The sequence below is a fragment of the Apis laboriosa genome, unplaced genomic scaffold (genome assembly GCF_014066325.1).
Source record: "Apis laboriosa isolate Shangri-la unplaced genomic scaffold, ASM1406632v1 scaffold68_cov148, whole genome shotgun sequence".
Classification (NCBI taxonomy): Eukaryota; Metazoa; Arthropoda; class Insecta; order Hymenoptera; family Apidae; genus Apis; species Apis laboriosa.
In genome coordinates this window covers 1,686,824-1,704,692 of record NW_025224135.1, presented here as the reverse complement: position 1 = coordinate 1,704,692, position 17,869 = coordinate 1,686,824, and the positions used below count along the sequence as shown (strand labels likewise).

Below are 17,869 nucleotides of genomic sequence, written 5' to 3'. Positions count from 1 at the left end.
TATATATATATATATACTTTTCTACTTTTTATTCATCCCAATTCGGTTATTTATATAATTAATTTTTAATATTATATAATTATTAATTAATATTATATAATATTATATAATTAATATTTATATAATTAATTTTTTTACAATCCCTTGAAATTTTATCGATATCTTGCATTTGTCCAATTTTGTTTAAAAATTTTCGTTTCGCCTTTGCTCAGTGAAAAACGATTTTCGTCAAACGATTGATGCTCACAACGAAACATTTATCTTTATTTAAATTTTGTACATATATATATATATATACACGATGATTTATCACGTTTCCTTTTTTATCATTCCTTATATATTTCTGTGCGTGTATTAATAACGAGGAAACGGTTTTTAATGATGTCTATTCACGAACATTGTAAACACGAAAAAAAGGATTCCGTGATACGTTAATAGATGATCGCGTGTCTTATTCGAATTTTCGAACTTGTGCTTTTTTCCTTGTGCGATTGGTATTAGTGGTTTGGAAAAATTAAAAAAAAAAAAAAAAAAAAAAAAAATTCCTTCACGTCACGTACTTATTTTCCATATAATTTTCGCGTAATTATACGTATTTTTATGTATTTTTAATAAATACGAAAATAAGATTTGATATAATACTTGTACGATATAATTGTAATAATAGTTGCGGGGAATAATTATCGTTGGACGAGTAGTATAGGTCAAAGTGATAGACGCCGCGGAATCGGAGGTTAGTAGTGAGTAAAAGAATAGGTCGAGTGATATAGGCCGTCTGTGTGACGGGGCAAGTAGAATGGGTTCGGTTAAGGCGCGGCGAGAATAACAAAATTTTTCAATGGAATTTTTCCCATTCAAAATTCTTCAAAAATTGTAATTTTATCCACGTGTTATTCATTTTCATTGTTTATTTATTTATATTGTGCTTTTCGGGTGGAAAAATATATTGGACGATATAATAATTGTTAACAACTTTTAAATTTTATAATAACGTTAATTATTAAATTGGACAAGTATGGTATTAGTTTATTTATTGATCAGACTGATACAAGATCTAGAAGATTAGATAAGTAAAAATAAATAGTCGTTGAAGTAATAAAAGTCTTATATTTGGGCAAGTGGTATAATTGGAAATTTTTCTGACGTGTTATTTAATTATTCCATTAATATAATTTTCGTGCGATTATTATTTTTATCCTTTTCGAGTGGATAATTTAATTATATCAATTTTAAATTTTATAATAGTAGTATTGACCAATTATTATTGGACAAGTAGTACAAGTCGTTTATTATCAGGCTCATACACGCCAGATAAATAAAAAAAGTAATATAGGCTAACTATGATCAGCCAAGTAATATAAGTCTCGTATATTTAGACAAGTGGTATAAGTTTATTTATCGTCAGACTGATACAAGCTAGAAGTAGAGGAAAACAGTGATGATCGGTCAGGTAGTCTTATATTCAGACAAGTGATCTAATTGGAAATTTTTCCATTCAAAATAAATGATATTTTGTATAATTTTGTTTACGTGATATTTACTTTTATTAATATAATTTTTGGTACATTTATTATTTTTATTCTTTTCAAGTGGAAAAACATTAGACAATTTAATTGTAATCTAACGATTTTAAATTTTAACAGTATTATAATAATTACTGTTGGATAAGTAGTATAGATCAGACTGATACACGCCACAAAGTGAGAGTAAGTAGAAAAGAATAGTAATGGTTGGTCAAATAATATAAGTTATCTACGATTAGACAAGTAATATGAGTCTCTTATATTTGAACAAATATATATATATAATTGAAAATTTTTCCATTCAAAATTCACGATGCTATAATATTTTATCCGCGTGGTATTTAATTTTCAATAATTTTCGTAATTAAATTATTATTTTTTATTCTTTTCGAATGGAAAAATATTGAACGATTTTAAATTATCGTTTATAGTCAGACGTATGCCAGAAATTTAGATAAATGGAAAAGCAATAAAGGTTATATATAAGGGCAAGTAGTACAAGTCTCTTATATGTAGACAAATAGTACAGGTGAAAATTTTTAAATTTCTCAAAACTCGCTGTAACTTTGTCTATATGATATTTATTTGTACACTTTTCGAATGAAAAAAACATTGGACAATTTAATTTTAACAATTTTAAATTTTATAATAGTGGTATGGACTAATTATCGTATACGGACAAGTGATATAAATCGTTTATGATCAGACCGATTCATTGAAAAATTGAAAAATTAATTAAAATAAAATTACTTTAAGTAATGCATAGTTTCATTTAAAATGCTCCAACAATATTTATTTCGTATCTGTTATAATTGACATATATTACATATATACATTGAAACGTCCAACATTAAAGTTAATTCGATGCTCTGAATAATAAATTATCTTTAGGTAACTTTATTCTTAACTTCAATCGTTAAAATTTCGCTCACCTCTGATGCCAGACACGGTTAGAAGGTCGGATAAGTAGAATAGAACGATAATATGTCAAGCGACGCATAGGCCAATCGCGATGCGACAAGTAGTACAAGTCTCTTAATAATCCAACCAGTAGTATAGTTCCATTATAATCGAATCCAAATCGAAACTCTTCTTAAAAAAAACTCTTCGAAATCATTTTTCTTTCTTCCCCCCTCCCCTTTTTTTTTTACCTCCACAATTTGCATATCGATATAGTCCAACCTTGATATTATCCATTATCATTCTCCTCGCTTGTTAACACCGAAATGTACGAAACCTCGATCGATAACAACGCTTAATTTACGTGGCCATCGTGGTCAATAAAGTTGAACGAACATGCATCCAGGTATCGTTAATCTGCCCCCGGTGCATCGAGGGTCTGGATACCCGTCTGGTCCAAAAATAAATCACACGAGTCCCGCTATTTTTAATTCTCTTTAATCTGCATACACTCGCACCCCTCCCCTATTCGCTTCTGTAAACTTATCAAGTCTTAATTAATAGGTTACATACACGCATCACGTATTTCGAAAACGTCGTGTGTATCGAATCGAACGACTCGCTCGAAAATTGGCGGTGAGCGCAATCTGTTATCGAGTATACACAGTTTGATCAATCGTTTAATTTCCAATCGATCGCGGTCGATAACTTTCGCTTCGTGCGGCGAAGCTTCGCTCCCTCGGAGAGGGAGGGGAGGAATTAATTTTTTTCGAATTTTTCCTTTTTTTTTTTTTTTTTTTTTTTGAAATCTTTCTCCCATTTGGATTTATTCGTTTCATCTCGTTTTCAATTTCTGTCAATTTCTGCGTGTTTTTCTAAATCGTTGTTTAAAGTAGCGGAGATAAAAGTGTATGTCTATTATTTTAAATTTATGGAATAAAATTTTTTTAAAAATCGTTTTATCGTTTGTTTTACGAAAAAAAAATTAAGGAACAAAGTTTTTTGCTTTAACTCGTAGCGAAAATTAAAAGGATACTTTTTGTAAATTTTTTATTGAAATCGGTTAATCCGTTGCTGGAAAGTATTAAAAATGGTAGCTTCGTTCAAGATTTTTTGTTATAAATCTAAAAATGTTTCTTTTCCTGCGCCAAGAAAAATAATTTTGACTTTTGACTTTAAAATTTTACTTATACAAATATTTTGAAATTTTCGTACATTATGTAATTTACAAAATATGTAAAATATATTTTTTTCAAATTTTTCTCATTGCCAATTGCAGCTTTTTTTAAGCAATTTTTCTTTTATGAAATTATTTAATCCATTTAATCTATCCAGAAAAAGAAAAATTTTAAACAATTTTATTCTACAAATTTATTTATCTAACCTTTGTTTGTATAGGAACGAGGAATTATAATTAATATCAAAAAAAGTCGAGATATCGAATTTCCAAATATTAAACAATTTTTTTTATCGTGCAAACAGATTTGCGTGCACCAAACCAATTTGCAACAATTTCTTATAATAAACCTACGAATACGACGGTAAAACGTGTAATTCTCCAATTTCTAATACGATGGCCCTCGAGCCAACTGTCCATGAATGGAAAAGTTTTCTCCTTCGAAGTTAATAATAGGAGCAAAGTTGATGAAACGCGTATATATCGTAACGAAACTTTTTATTTTTTTTCTTTTAACTCTAATTAAATATACGAAGGATAAAGTTTTCATTCCAAAGTATTCATAACTCGATGATGATTACGCGACGATTATAATTATTTTTTTTTTTAATTTCTTTTTAATCGTTTTTTTTTTATTTTTATTTTACATTTTCTCGTCTCGCGTGTCCGAACATAATCGCCTTATTTCACTCGAAACATCGTGTCATCGTGTCCGATCAGATACAGAATTATTCCACTCGCATTACGAGTGTATATAGGGTGTCCTAAAAATGTGACAACATCTTACATAGGGACGTTAACTGGACGTTTAGTGAGGTGATTTCAAGCAACATTTTCCTTTGCAAGAATTTTCGTTGCGGCTTTGTTAACGAGTTATTAACGAAAAACGTTGGTCAATCACGGAGCGTGTAGACTAGTCGAGCCGCGACGGTAGCAATGGCTATGTGCGGTGACCGAGCGCGAACAAATCCAAGTAACGTATCTCGAAGAAAATAAAAATAAATCCTTAACAAAGTTTATACATTAGAAAATTTTCCTTTAAAAAATTCAGGAATCTTCAGTTTAGAAATATTTCAACATTTTTTGGGATACTTTGTAAATTCGACTCGAGTTCGATTTGCTTTTATAAAAAGTTTTTCTTTTTTTTCACTCCTTGATGTATTATTTTTTAACATTTTAAGTGTTTTAATCATTTTTCCATTAATTAAATAATAAACTAACTAACGAACTAAATAAATTAAAAAAAAAGAGAAAGAATTTTCATTAGAAATTCACTAGGAAAAGGAAAATTCACTAGGAAGGAAAGAAAGAGTGATCGAATAGAAAAATAATGATCGATTTTAAATTGAAAATCGATAATAATCTATTTTGATTGGCAAAATAGATAATAGGACAAAATAAATATATTTAGATGTCTGGTTACATTGAATATTCGTGTTTCTCATGCGTGTTAAAGAGAATTTAATAAAAAAAAGAGAAAATTGATATTTTTTCGCCTTTTACGATACGGATATGTAAATTTTCTATACCTACAAATTTTCTAAATGGATTACGTGTGATAAAATTAATATTGGCAGAGTCGTGTATTAATATACAAAATTACACAATTTGTACACGGTGTGAACGTGATTATAGAAAATGGATAATAATGAAATTTACAATATTTGAATAAATGTTCCATTATAATAGATCCCCTGAGATATATGATTATTTACATTTGATCATATCTTACGTAATTTCATTAAATATTGAAATTGAAATGTTGTTCGATTAGTCGTTACGCTTATTCTTTATTTGAGGTTATTAATCGTGTATTTATTTTATAATTCGAGAATAATCAAAAAATAACAAAAGTTAAGAAACACGTAAATTTAACATTTTATTTAAAACATTTGTAAATTTCTTTGTTTCTTTTATTTTTTACTCGGTATTTGTGCAAATATATTGTTATTTTTTTATGATATAATTCTTAACCTATTCATCTCGGATAAAATGATAAAACATAAGAAAATTTGTAAACCATAGATTTGTTTTTTAATTTTTGTGTAGGAAGTGTAGCAATGTTGAAATTACTTTTAAAAATAACTTGTCGAATCTTATCTTTCAAATTAATAAGAATCATTAAACTCAAATAAAAAAATCGAGTAATATAAGATTTACGACTTATTTTGATATCCAATTTTAATTTAAAATTCAATTAAAGAATTATCAATAAATTGCTTCATAATTTAAAAGAGAAAGTTTACTGTAAATTTCAATGTTTAAAAAAAATTTTATATTAAATTATCGATAATTATAATAAAGTTTTTCTCTCTAATTTTAATCATCTTGAAATATACTCTTAAGTTTGAACATTTTGAAATATTTTTACGAAATATTCACAAAAAATTACTATACGATAGTTCTACAATGAATTTTGCTTAAGAATTATATATGTAATTGTAACATTGTATGTTCAGTGTCGAATGCCAACGCCTTACGACGGCTGGATAATGAACTAATCAAAATCTGACTATATTTTGTTTACAGTATCTATAAATAAGAATCAATCTTTCTGATGAAAATTTTGTGCAAATTTCATGTGACGATCTGTATTATTGTTTAGATTAATATTATTAAACTTAATGTAATCTAATTTTATACAATAGTAATATAAAAAATTAAAAAATATCATATATAGTTCATTTAATATATTTTACTTATAACTCGACCTAAAAGCTAATTTAATTTAACCTAACATAAATCTAATTTCAACAATTGTGTCACACATATTAAAAATATCATGATAAGAATATCATTAAACATATCTTTACAACTCAATTAATTAACCTAACTTAATTTAACGTATTTTTAATTTTATATAAATGTTATCACAAACAGAAAAATATTATATACAGTATCGAATATATTTTTGCTTATAACCTAACCTAATTCGAAAAAACTTAATCTAACATAGTTCACAAGATCATAGAAATCGATGAGAAGAATGCTTTCGTAAATAATTATTCCTCTCCAAAAAAATTATCAAATTTATAAAATCAAAATATCTTTAAAAAAAAAATGTAACCAAATTCCACGACGTAATACCAAAGAATAAAATTCGGTACAGAGGAAACGGATGATATCATCAATTATATATAGCAGTTTCTCGTACTGTGTTAAAGTTTGCCGCGTATTCGTGCATTGTGCAAACGATTCACCTTGCTTTACGAGCCGCATTGTTCCCGAAACGTCGAGTGTAACCCAGAAAAAAGTGACGCATACTCTTTATACGGCCGTCTAAACGCGTTTATCCTATTCGCAGCCCATGATACACATCCAGTCGAGAATCGTGGCTAACTTTAGCAAGGATGAACAAACGGAAAAAAGAAGAAAAAAAAATCCCGATAGTACACTCGTTCAATGATCGTTATGGTATTATTTAATATTCAATAAGAATTGTTTAATACTTGATTGATTTCCATGGTTCTGCAACAATCCTTCGTCGATTACATTCATTGCCATTCTTCCTGTTTTTTTTCTTCTTTCTTTAATGCTACGCATTTTAACGAGAAAACGAAAAGTAAAGATTTAAATTGAATTGAGACGTGATAAAGATTCGATGAGAGAGATGCGATTGGAATAATTGTTTTTTTTTTTTTTCTTTCGTAAAGAATGTGTATGGAGTGGCTTGTTGCACTTTTTTTTAATAAACTGACTGCAATTACGTTACGGAAGATAACGGATCGTGAAAATGCACTTAATGAAAGTGTTGGTCTTGTTGCTTTTTTCAAATAAAAACTTTGTGATTATTATTACGAAAAAATATTGAATGAAAATATTATTTAGAGACATATCTTTTCCAATGAATTTTCTTTCTTTAGCGATAATTTATTTTTCAATTGTGATCAATTATTCATTTTATAGAAAATATACCCATTTTTTCTACATATTTTGATGCAATAAGAAACAGTTCAAAATTTTTCAAAAATTATATTTTTTAATAAAAATTACGAAACTGATAAATTCAAATCTCCCGCGTTACATCATTTTCTGAAAAGTTATTCAAAGAAGAGAATTTGATAAAAAATTCGATAAAAACTAAAATTCATCGATTATTTTATCATTTTATCGAAAATAATTATAACACACATACTTTTTTCAATATTTTATAGCAAGTCGAGAAACAATTCAAAAAATTTTCAAAAATTATATTTTTCAATAAAGATTACGAAACTGATAAATTCAAATTTCCCGCGTTATTTTTATCTGGAAGGATATTCGACGAGAATTGCGCAAAATATCGTTTAGTTAGTATCTTTTACGAGAACATTTACATTTATTATATTCCATTGTTATACTCTATACCATACCGTTATCCCTCTTATGTCACTTCATTTTCCGTGGCCGTTTCTATAGAAACCTTATTTCATATATTTTTTCCCCTCTGTATTGCTGTGTAAAACAAAAATTCCCCCCACCCCCACTCCTCTCCACGCGTAGGCGTTCACGTGACCTGGAATTAAATAAAACATCGGTTTTTCTACCGACGACAAGAGGAGGCGAAACCGCGAAGGCGTTACAGGAGGAAATTGAAACTGCAACCGGTATTAACGTAGCCTTGTGTTATATCGAGAATAGACAATATCGAAACGGACTTCCTTAACCAAAGCCTCGATACAGCCGCATCGAAACATGCAACTTTAATAAAAATAACGCGATATCCTCGATTCGTGACATATTCTTTTATTACGTGTCTCGAAAACTAGTTCAATCGAGCGGAAATAGAAAATGGGAATATAATACGGGTGAAAGATTTTTTTTTTTTTCATCTTACGATCTTGCTATTTTTCGTATTTACTTATTTCTGAAGCAAAAGTTTGAAAAGTTTCGTTCTAATTGTAACACGCAAAACTGTATTTTCGAATTTAGACTGTGAATTTAACACGAAATTGGTTATGATATTGTGCAAAGTAATGAAGAAAATTCTATCGTTTTTTTGTAATATGATATTTTATGTATCAATTATTCAGCCTCATGGTAATCTCATTTATCAAACATTTTACAAACATTTTATAAAAATGTTATAAATTATACATTGATGTTATTACATTATTTTATCATTTCTCTTTGTGTCAGAAACACAAATATGTATTATGATATTTAAAAATATCATTCCAATTCTGTAAAAAAATTAAGCTAGAAAAAAAATGCATTCTTTTTTGTTTTCAATATTTTCAATATTATACTTACTAATCAAATAATCACAAAAGAAAAATCGATTGTTTATCACCAAATGAAAAAATCTTCATAATTCTTCGAAATTTATTAATTCTTCATATCTTCTATCTTTTCGAAATGAATGATGCAACAAAAGCATAAGAATTGAATTACATGATGGAACATCAAGAGATCGAGACTTCTCATCGAAAGTTACAAGATCAAAAACACATCAGAAAGAAAAAAAAAAAATTCTTTCATCACCTCTCGCACGATCCACTTGTAATTCTAGAACATTCTGTAAGATAAGATTTCTATCTTTGGAAAGTAATTCCTTCTTTCACAACTTTCTTTCTCCTAGTTTTCATTTCTTTCTTTCTTTGTTTCTTTCTTTCTTTCCTTTTTTTGTAATATCTATGGCGTACTCTATGCGATCAGTGGAACGGTCGTTTGATCTATTTTCAAGAGATCGATACAAGCGTCCCTTTCAACCATGCTCTCGACACGCAAGAGGCAATAATAATGGCGCGGGTCACAATAGTGAAGGGCTCTGAACGACTTGTATGCGCAAAAAACAGTGGTTGCGTGTTATTTAAGAGGTCTTTAGATAACCGGTTAAAATCGATCGACAGTTGGTAACGATACACCACGTTTATTTTACAGCATTTCGAAAATGGCACGACAATCAAATTAAAGAACTTACGTTTCGAGGCGTCCGGCTCGTATCACTGTTTGGTTACGATGACGACTCCTATTTATACCGAACACTCGGAAAGCGTTCCAATGAAAGTTATAGGTAAGTCGTATTTCTATATTATATTTAATATGAAAAAATTTCATGATGGTAAGTAGTTGCTCATACCATCGGTAGATAATATCGCCTTGAAAATTTAATTGTGAAGAATCGTTTATTGCAGATTTTCGAAAATTGAATCATTATAATTATAGTTTATTGTGAAAATTGAATAGACAATATGTTTTGATAATTTTTATTCAATTATGTTGAATGAAAATATTTGACCTTCAATATATATTAAATTTATTTATATTTTTTTAACCTAATACATTGTATTATTATCTTATTATTTTTATTACAAAATTGTTTAAATGACACAAGTTTTTTACTTGGAAGGATAAAAAATTCGTTTAAAAAGAAATTAAAGAATTTTGTCTCAATTGTAAAAAATTATAAATAATAATAAAAATTATTATTAGAAATATCAAGTAAGTTACTAAAATTATTCTTTTAAAATGATTTTATTGCTTATAGGATAACTTAATATTTTGTCTGAATAGATTGAGTCTCGTTTACTGGAAGACACCTGTCGAACGATTCTATTAACATGTTTCAGTATTGATAGTTTCTATTAAGCGTGATGTGGTGACAACGATACACTGTAATATAAAACGTTTTCTATATTGCAAAATTTTATATTTTAAATTATAATAAGAAATTTTATATTCTATTAATTTTTTTACAGAACGAAAATTTATTCTTTGCAAAATAGAAAAAAAACGCATTGCAATACAAAGTTTTGCGATAAATTGGAATTTAAATGCATTGTTAAAAATTTCCTTTGTTGGAATAAACTTTTATTCAATTAATTTAGTGTGACTTACTAACTTTGTGCTGTGAATTAATTTCTCAGAGAATTTATGCAGAATTTATCTATTCTATTTTTTCTCCAAATTATTGAAATCATTGAAATTTTCCAGATCTCAAAAGATAACATGCTGAAACTTGAAAGGTTAAGGATCCAAAAATATCTGACTTTATACATTATTTGCCTTCCTTTTCCTCCCTACACGTAACGACGTCATAGACATGCAGATATCATCTTAGTTGACGTGCATTATCTCATTATTTATTTTTCTTTGACAAATAATCTAATCTATTCTATTCCAGGTCAAGATAATAAACATTACATGCATGAAATGGATAGTGAACAATTTTTTATTATGCAACATATAGAATGTTGATATATTCATGGAACAAGTCGGTTTATTTATTAAATTGTATGCAATTGAATACTATACTCTATATAACTCTATCTTTGTTGTATATCCTATGTCTCCCTTCATCTAATGCGAGCTTAAATTGCTTATAATTTGATAAATAAGTTTCAATTGACATTTTTGCATATCAACTTTTATGTTTGTATCAACTTTTGTATTCGTTTTAATTATAATCTTTAAAATTTTAATATTTCACCTTCCAAACATGTTCCACGAATATATCACAAGCTAGTAGATATATAAATGATCGAGTATGTAATAATAACATTTTCGACTAAATCATTGAAAATATTAGTTTACTCGTATAATTAAGAAATAATTATTAATAAGAATATTAATTGATCGATAAAACTCATTACGATAAACAAAAGGTATGTGATGTATGTGTATATATAACCAAGATAAAGACAGTTGACAAAGACAGTTGACTTTTTTTATTCTATGTTGGAAAATTACCTATTTCATATATACTTTTTATGCAAGGACAAAGGAAAATGTTACATAAAGTTATAGAACTTTACACAACAATTTTGTTCTTATTTTTATAATGTAAAGAATACGCCACGGCAATTTGTCGTCAAAAAACTGGGACACTTTTCATATTCAAATTAAAACTTGATGTAAGTTATTAAAGAAGATACAGAAGTTTAGAAAATTCCAATATCCTTCACTTGTATTTTATACATAAGTCAATATTATAGTGTACATCTTCTTGAAAAGCGATATAAATAAAAAATTACTATGAAATAACTTTGAAACGATTTAAAAAATACGTAAGAATATCATATTAAAAATGGAAATTCACTTACTTACTCAGGATTCTACTGGTAAAAGATATTATGCTTTCTTTGTTTTAATGATGCAATAAATATAAATTTTCCAGGCAAGTGTGCAATATGCAAATTGTGAAATTAATTCAATCTTATATATTCTTTAAAGTTGAAAGAAAAATTTAAAGATACAATTTGAATCCATTTTCCAAATAATTTTCTTTTAATTCATCTCCAACCAATTTTTGTTTTTTTCTGTTCACTTATTACTTGTCTTATACAAAAACTGTTCAGGAAACAGATGAAAACAATTTATTTAATAGTTTCTTCCTGATAAAGATTTTATATATATATATAAGATTAATAAAATTGTAAAATAAAAGTGTATAAAATATAAAAATTATCTTTAATGAAAATATTTAATCTCAATAATTTCATTACGTTTCGTTTGAAAATGAATAGAATTTTTTTTTTTTTTAAAAATCATGTAATAAAAGATTCACTGAAAAGAATATTTTTTTTATCAGTTATTCTTAATTCTTAATTTAAATGTAAAAAAATTAGAATATTGAAATTGTATATTGGATTAGTTTATTTAGATTAGGTTAGGGTAGAATATAAAGAGTTAAAATGTTGAGAAATGCATTTAATCTATAATATTCTATAATATTATAAACTTTCAGAATTTTTAGATTTTTTTTATGATAAATGATAATGTAATTTAGATAAAAAATATAATAAGATGAAATTTTGTCAAGTAATTGTCATTGACAATTACAAAAAATACTAAAAGAAAATGTAATGCAAAAGTTGAATTTTGAAATATATATATATATATATATATATATATATATATCATATTAAAAAAGTTTCTTTGCAATATAGTTATATTTTAACAAGTAAGACAGAAAGTTTTTGAAAAATTGAAAAAGTTACGAAACGCGTAAAAGCACTTTTGAACTTCTAATTAAAAAAATTCTTATCTTGTAAAAGATAAGAACACATTGAGTAAAAAGAATATGAAAAAATTTATATAATGTGTGTACATATTTAAATCGATATTGAAATTAAATTAAATAAAATAAAATAAAAAGATTAACGAATAAAAAAATAAATGAAATGAAATGAATTTGTCTTGTAATGAAACGATCATATTAAATTATTAAAATTTATATTATATAAAATTTTTATATTTTCTTTATTATAACGATAAAAAATATATTTTATTATAAAATATTTAATAGATATTTTTATATTATTGCAAAAAAATTATTGTAAATTCTATATTTGTTAAAACTCGGATACTTTAAATATTTGAATTCATGAATTCTAAAGCGAAAAAAATAAATAACATAATTATACGCAAATATTATTATGCTTGTTAAACGCGTAATAAAATGAGGTTGACATAAGTAGACTTCGTTGAGTACCATTCTATCTTTCCAATTTTTATTTCACTATAATTAGATTGCGAATTTTTATTATTATATTTTCTGTACATGAATTGAATTTGTTAAATCAAACTTTAATTGATATTAATTTTGACAAAACTATAAAAACAAAACATTAAAAGCCTTATTAAAAATTTATTTCACATAACCTAACATTTTTCTCATTTATACAAAATGTAATATATGTATATAAAAAATTCCATAATTTCTAGTTTAATTATAATGAACATAATTGTATTATGTATTTTATATACCTTTACAGTTTTTTAATTAACGCTTAAGAATTTTATCACAAAATTAAACGAAAAATATTTGCCTATTAATATTTCTAACTAATAAGATATTAAATAGAAAACTCGAAAGATAAAAGATGCAAACACTTGGAAGGGGAGGTTCATCTTTGCATCAATCGATCGGCTAATTATGCAATCGTTTCACCTATACGTGAAATATAATCGCGATAGGACACGACTTCTTTAGCAATTATAATGTGCTATCGAGGCATAAAAATTGTTATATGACTTTTATCAGTATAAATCGTTGATGATTGCATACAGAATGCACAGTTCACTTAAAAACAATTGGGAGGGAGAATATTTGCAAGCATAATTTGCAGAGAATAATTGTTAGATATGAAATTTGTTTTCTCTTCGTTTCGTTAAAAAATCAAATGAAGATCAAATATTTGGTTAATTTTCAGATTATGTTAGATTAAGTTCATATTTTTCTATTATACTGCAATAATTAACTAAACAGTTAAATTAGGTTAAATTATATTTGTATTCTTCTATTGCAATAATTATTGAACTATTAGATTAAGTTAGATTTATATTTTTCTATTACATTATTATAATAATCACTGAATTATTCTTTATTATAATTCTCAAGGATAATTCTATTCTAATTAGTATTGTTATCAAATTGTGTACAGTACCACAGACTGAAAACCCGAAAATTACGTTCAAGAAAAACTCGTACATCGTAGGTGAAAGTTTAGAAGCGAATTGCACTTCCTCGGCTGCACATCCAGTTCCTCATTTGACTTGGTATATAAACGGGAAGGAGGTGAGTAAATATCAAAGATAACAGGCATACTTGTGTCCAATAAATCTTGATTCATTCATGATGAATTCATTTTTCACTTGTAACATCATTCATTTAATTATAATAGTCTACACACATTTTTTCGATTTCATTTTGTTACATTTCTATTCTTATAATGAATCGAATTGATATTAGAAACAATTAGCTATCAAGTACGATAACTTTGAGATTAAATAAAAAATTATGACATCAACTTATATATTTATGTTCGATAATACAAGAAAATTTTCCTATTGTTTTTGATTTTTCTTTAATATTAACATTTTGTTTCGATTCTGATTCTCTGCAAATGAAGGATATTTCTTATATGAAGTTATAAATTAAATATTTAAATATTAGAAATAAAAAAAAATATGTATTATTTTGTGAAAATTTTATTATGAATAATATCACCTGTTTTTTTAATGCTATTATAACATCAACATTCGTCCGCAAAACATTAATCCGTTAAAACTAACCTAATTCTTATGTCACGATGTGAGAAATTTTTTATAAAAATTGTAACCAAACACCACAATGTTTTTGCCTGTTATATTAGGTGGATATCAGTCTGGTAAATCACTATCCTCACACACACCACAAAAACCAACTGATGTCTGCTACTGCGAAGCTGGTGATAGAAGTTTCCGCGTTGCATACAGGAAAAAACGGTAATTTGGAAATAAGCTGTCATTCGACCATCCCAGATTACGCAGTGCAGTATGCCGATATAAAGAAGGAATCGGTCACAGGTAATTATTCGATTTTATAAAATAATTTTTTATTCTCTTTTCAATCCTCTATTTTTTTTTTTTCATTTCTTCGTGAGAACAATTTAAAATTACAAATTCAATTTGCAAATAGGTATCTATTTATCTTTCATAAATTTTATTTTTACAACTTCCGTTAATTGATTTAATTTTACAGATCTAATTTTGATAAAATTGTTCTAGGAACGTTTGATTCAAATTAAATTTATACACGCACTCTTCTATATTTTTTACAGTAATTAAACGTGATTAAATTTTATTGTTTTTAAAAAATAAATTTTTCGAACTCTTTATATGATCATCTTATATAATATATTTTCAAAATTCAATTTTTACATACACAATTTTTCTCTCTCATAAATATCTGCAAACACTGTATTTCATAAATCATATTTTTTCGCCGTGTATCGGTTACCGAACACTCATTTTTAGTGCCTCCCAATCAGATTTTCGAATTCTATTCAGCCCGTATGCACACGGTTTATTTATTTGCAATATTTTCTTTTTTTTTTTTTTACACATACACGTTTCATAAAAATTGGCTTGGTTTAAAAATGAAATTTGCTTTTCAAATGGAAATTCATATTTTCTAGATAGGAATCAATACACGCAAGTATTAGGGCCGATTTACAAATGAGGGAAGGGGAATTGTACACGCGAACAATTTCTCGCTATTTTTTCCATTAAAAAAGCATTTCTCTACTCTAATCTCACAGTCGTGAGATTTTCATCTCAAATACCTTTTCCATCGTTCATGTAAGGCATACTAATGAATGAGATGCGTAACCTCAAAAGTAGGCGTTCTAATTAACTCGTTTGAAGCCTTATTGCATCATAGGAAAAAACGTCCAATTAGAAATAGCAATTGCGAAAGTTATCTATGGCTTTTTCAATGCCATCTAGCTGCATCTAATCTTTAGGAATATTTTTTCATTTCTATTATATTTGATTTTATAATAATAATAATAATAATAATATAGCATTCCGTGCAATTATTTTAATTATTATATTATAAAATATGTTAAAAATATCAATGCAATATAAATTAATCTTATAATTTATAATAGATTAAAAGACTTACTCTCTTACTACCTGCAATAGGGAAATAGACAAAAATACTATACGATGAATACTAGTGATTTTTAAAAATTTTTATTAGTTTATTTTCCAATAAATTATTTATTTAAAAATATTTTTCAGAATAATAATTATAAATAATGAATTTTTTTATTTGTAATATGAAAATGGTATATTGAAAAAATGTATTTAAAAATTATTTATATTTTTTCCTATAAAATATGTCAGGGATAGATGTTTACATTATCCATTGAAAGGAAATTAATTTTTAGAATTTTTTCTATCATGTAATATAGCAAATTATTAAAAAGACTTTAAGTTTATTTCTTAATATTTTAAATCATAATATTTTTTATTGCACTGCAATAATCACCACAAATCATCTCAATTGCATTATTTCATGTTCGATGTTAAATTCCACAATTAATATAAATCTTTAAATATCACATATTTTCGAGTCTCGCGTTTCTAACGTCAGACCTACTTTTTATTCATTGTTTCAGTGAAAATTATGTCGATGGTCGAATCCTCAGCACCAAATATCGCGTGGGGATGGCCCCTAGCTACGTTACTGTGTATACTCTGCGCGATGCACAAGATCATTCCTTAATAAAAGTCAATTGCTATAGGATAATTAAACGAAAGAAAAAAAAAAAAAAGAAACTAAAGAAAGAAGAAAAATTACAGGAAAAAAAAAAGAAAAAAAAAAGATGTGTAATATACGTAAACGAGAAGAAGAATACAAATACAAGTGGAAAAAAAAAGGGAGAACTTGTGGGAAGGGGGGAATATATATTATATACATACATATATATATTAATGAACGAACAATCACAATGTCTTCCTTGATTATACCGAAATACACGGGGGCAGCGATTTTATTGTCTTGCAGAAATTTTATAAACTCATATAGACGCGGCTTCTTCGTGCAACTATTTTCGATTGTCGCTTGTATCGATCGTTATCTATTTCGCGAAAATATTGTCGAATCCGGAGGGAGAATTCCGTTCGTTTTTCTGGTCATTTCGACTCGCACAAGTTCGAAAGAATATGACCATCGAAACGACGATAGAAGAAAAAAAGTAAAACAAAAAAGAAAAAAAATAAAAAGAGAAAAAAGATATCGTAGTAATAAATAGTAATTCGCCGGTTAACAGTAATTTTTTTCTAAAAAGGAAAATACAAAAAAAAAAAAAGATATATAGGTTACATACACGGGCGCATTTTTCTTCTTTATCTTCTCATAATATCGACCGCAAGATTAACTCGTTCATCATTATTCTATATTTCTATACTTACTGGATTTTAAATCTTTTAAATATGTTGACACTATATATAGAATATTTTATTCGCTCGTACTCGAGAAGAATTTATTATATTCCTGAAAATATATATATAAAGTATCGTTTTTATTCATAGTTTAAAGAATTATATATCTATCGCTTTTAGTATAGTATTTAGTATATTACATACTTATCGATATTGGTAATTGTGATGCTAGAGACCTCTAGGTAATTTCGAAGAGATCTCGAGCATTTCAATGGACACACGTTCATTCGATAAGTGTATTATAATAATCGGAGACCGTGTAATGAATGTCAATTCGTAAATCGAATTTCTTGCTCGAAATTAAGAAGTGTAAAAGTATAGGTATTGTTTCAAATGAATATTAATCTTATCTTTTGTTTATTAGATGTGTAAATGAATTCACTGTTATGAATCGTGTAATAATATTGAATTATTCATTACAAAATAATTTTTATTATTATTCAAAAATATTTGAATTCAAAATAGAAAAGAAATAAATATAAAAGATGTCGAATTGATTTACATATCTAATAAATATATGAAGTTTAAATGGATAATTTTATTTCGAAAAATGAAAGAGAATTTAATAGGAAGA

The 17,869-nt window shown here is 26.6% G+C and overlaps 1 protein-coding gene across 1 annotated transcript in view; it reads left to right on the top strand.

The window, feature by feature from the left end:
* The window catches only part of LOC122718793, a 24,059-nt gene extending 6,408 nt beyond the window's left edge, over window positions 1-17,651 (top strand). The window contains exons 3-6 of the mRNA XM_043944127.1: window positions 9,463-9,595; window positions 13,968-14,101; window positions 14,679-14,871; window positions 16,470-17,651. Of these exons, the coding sequence (XP_043800062.1) occupies window positions 9,463-9,595; window positions 13,968-14,101; window positions 14,679-14,871; window positions 16,470-16,576 (567 nt within the window). The 3' untranslated portion in view covers window positions 16,577-17,651. The remainder of the gene's footprint in view (window positions 1-9,462; window positions 9,596-13,967; window positions 14,102-14,678; window positions 14,872-16,469) is intronic.
* Window positions 17,652-17,869: the final 218 nt, after the last annotated feature.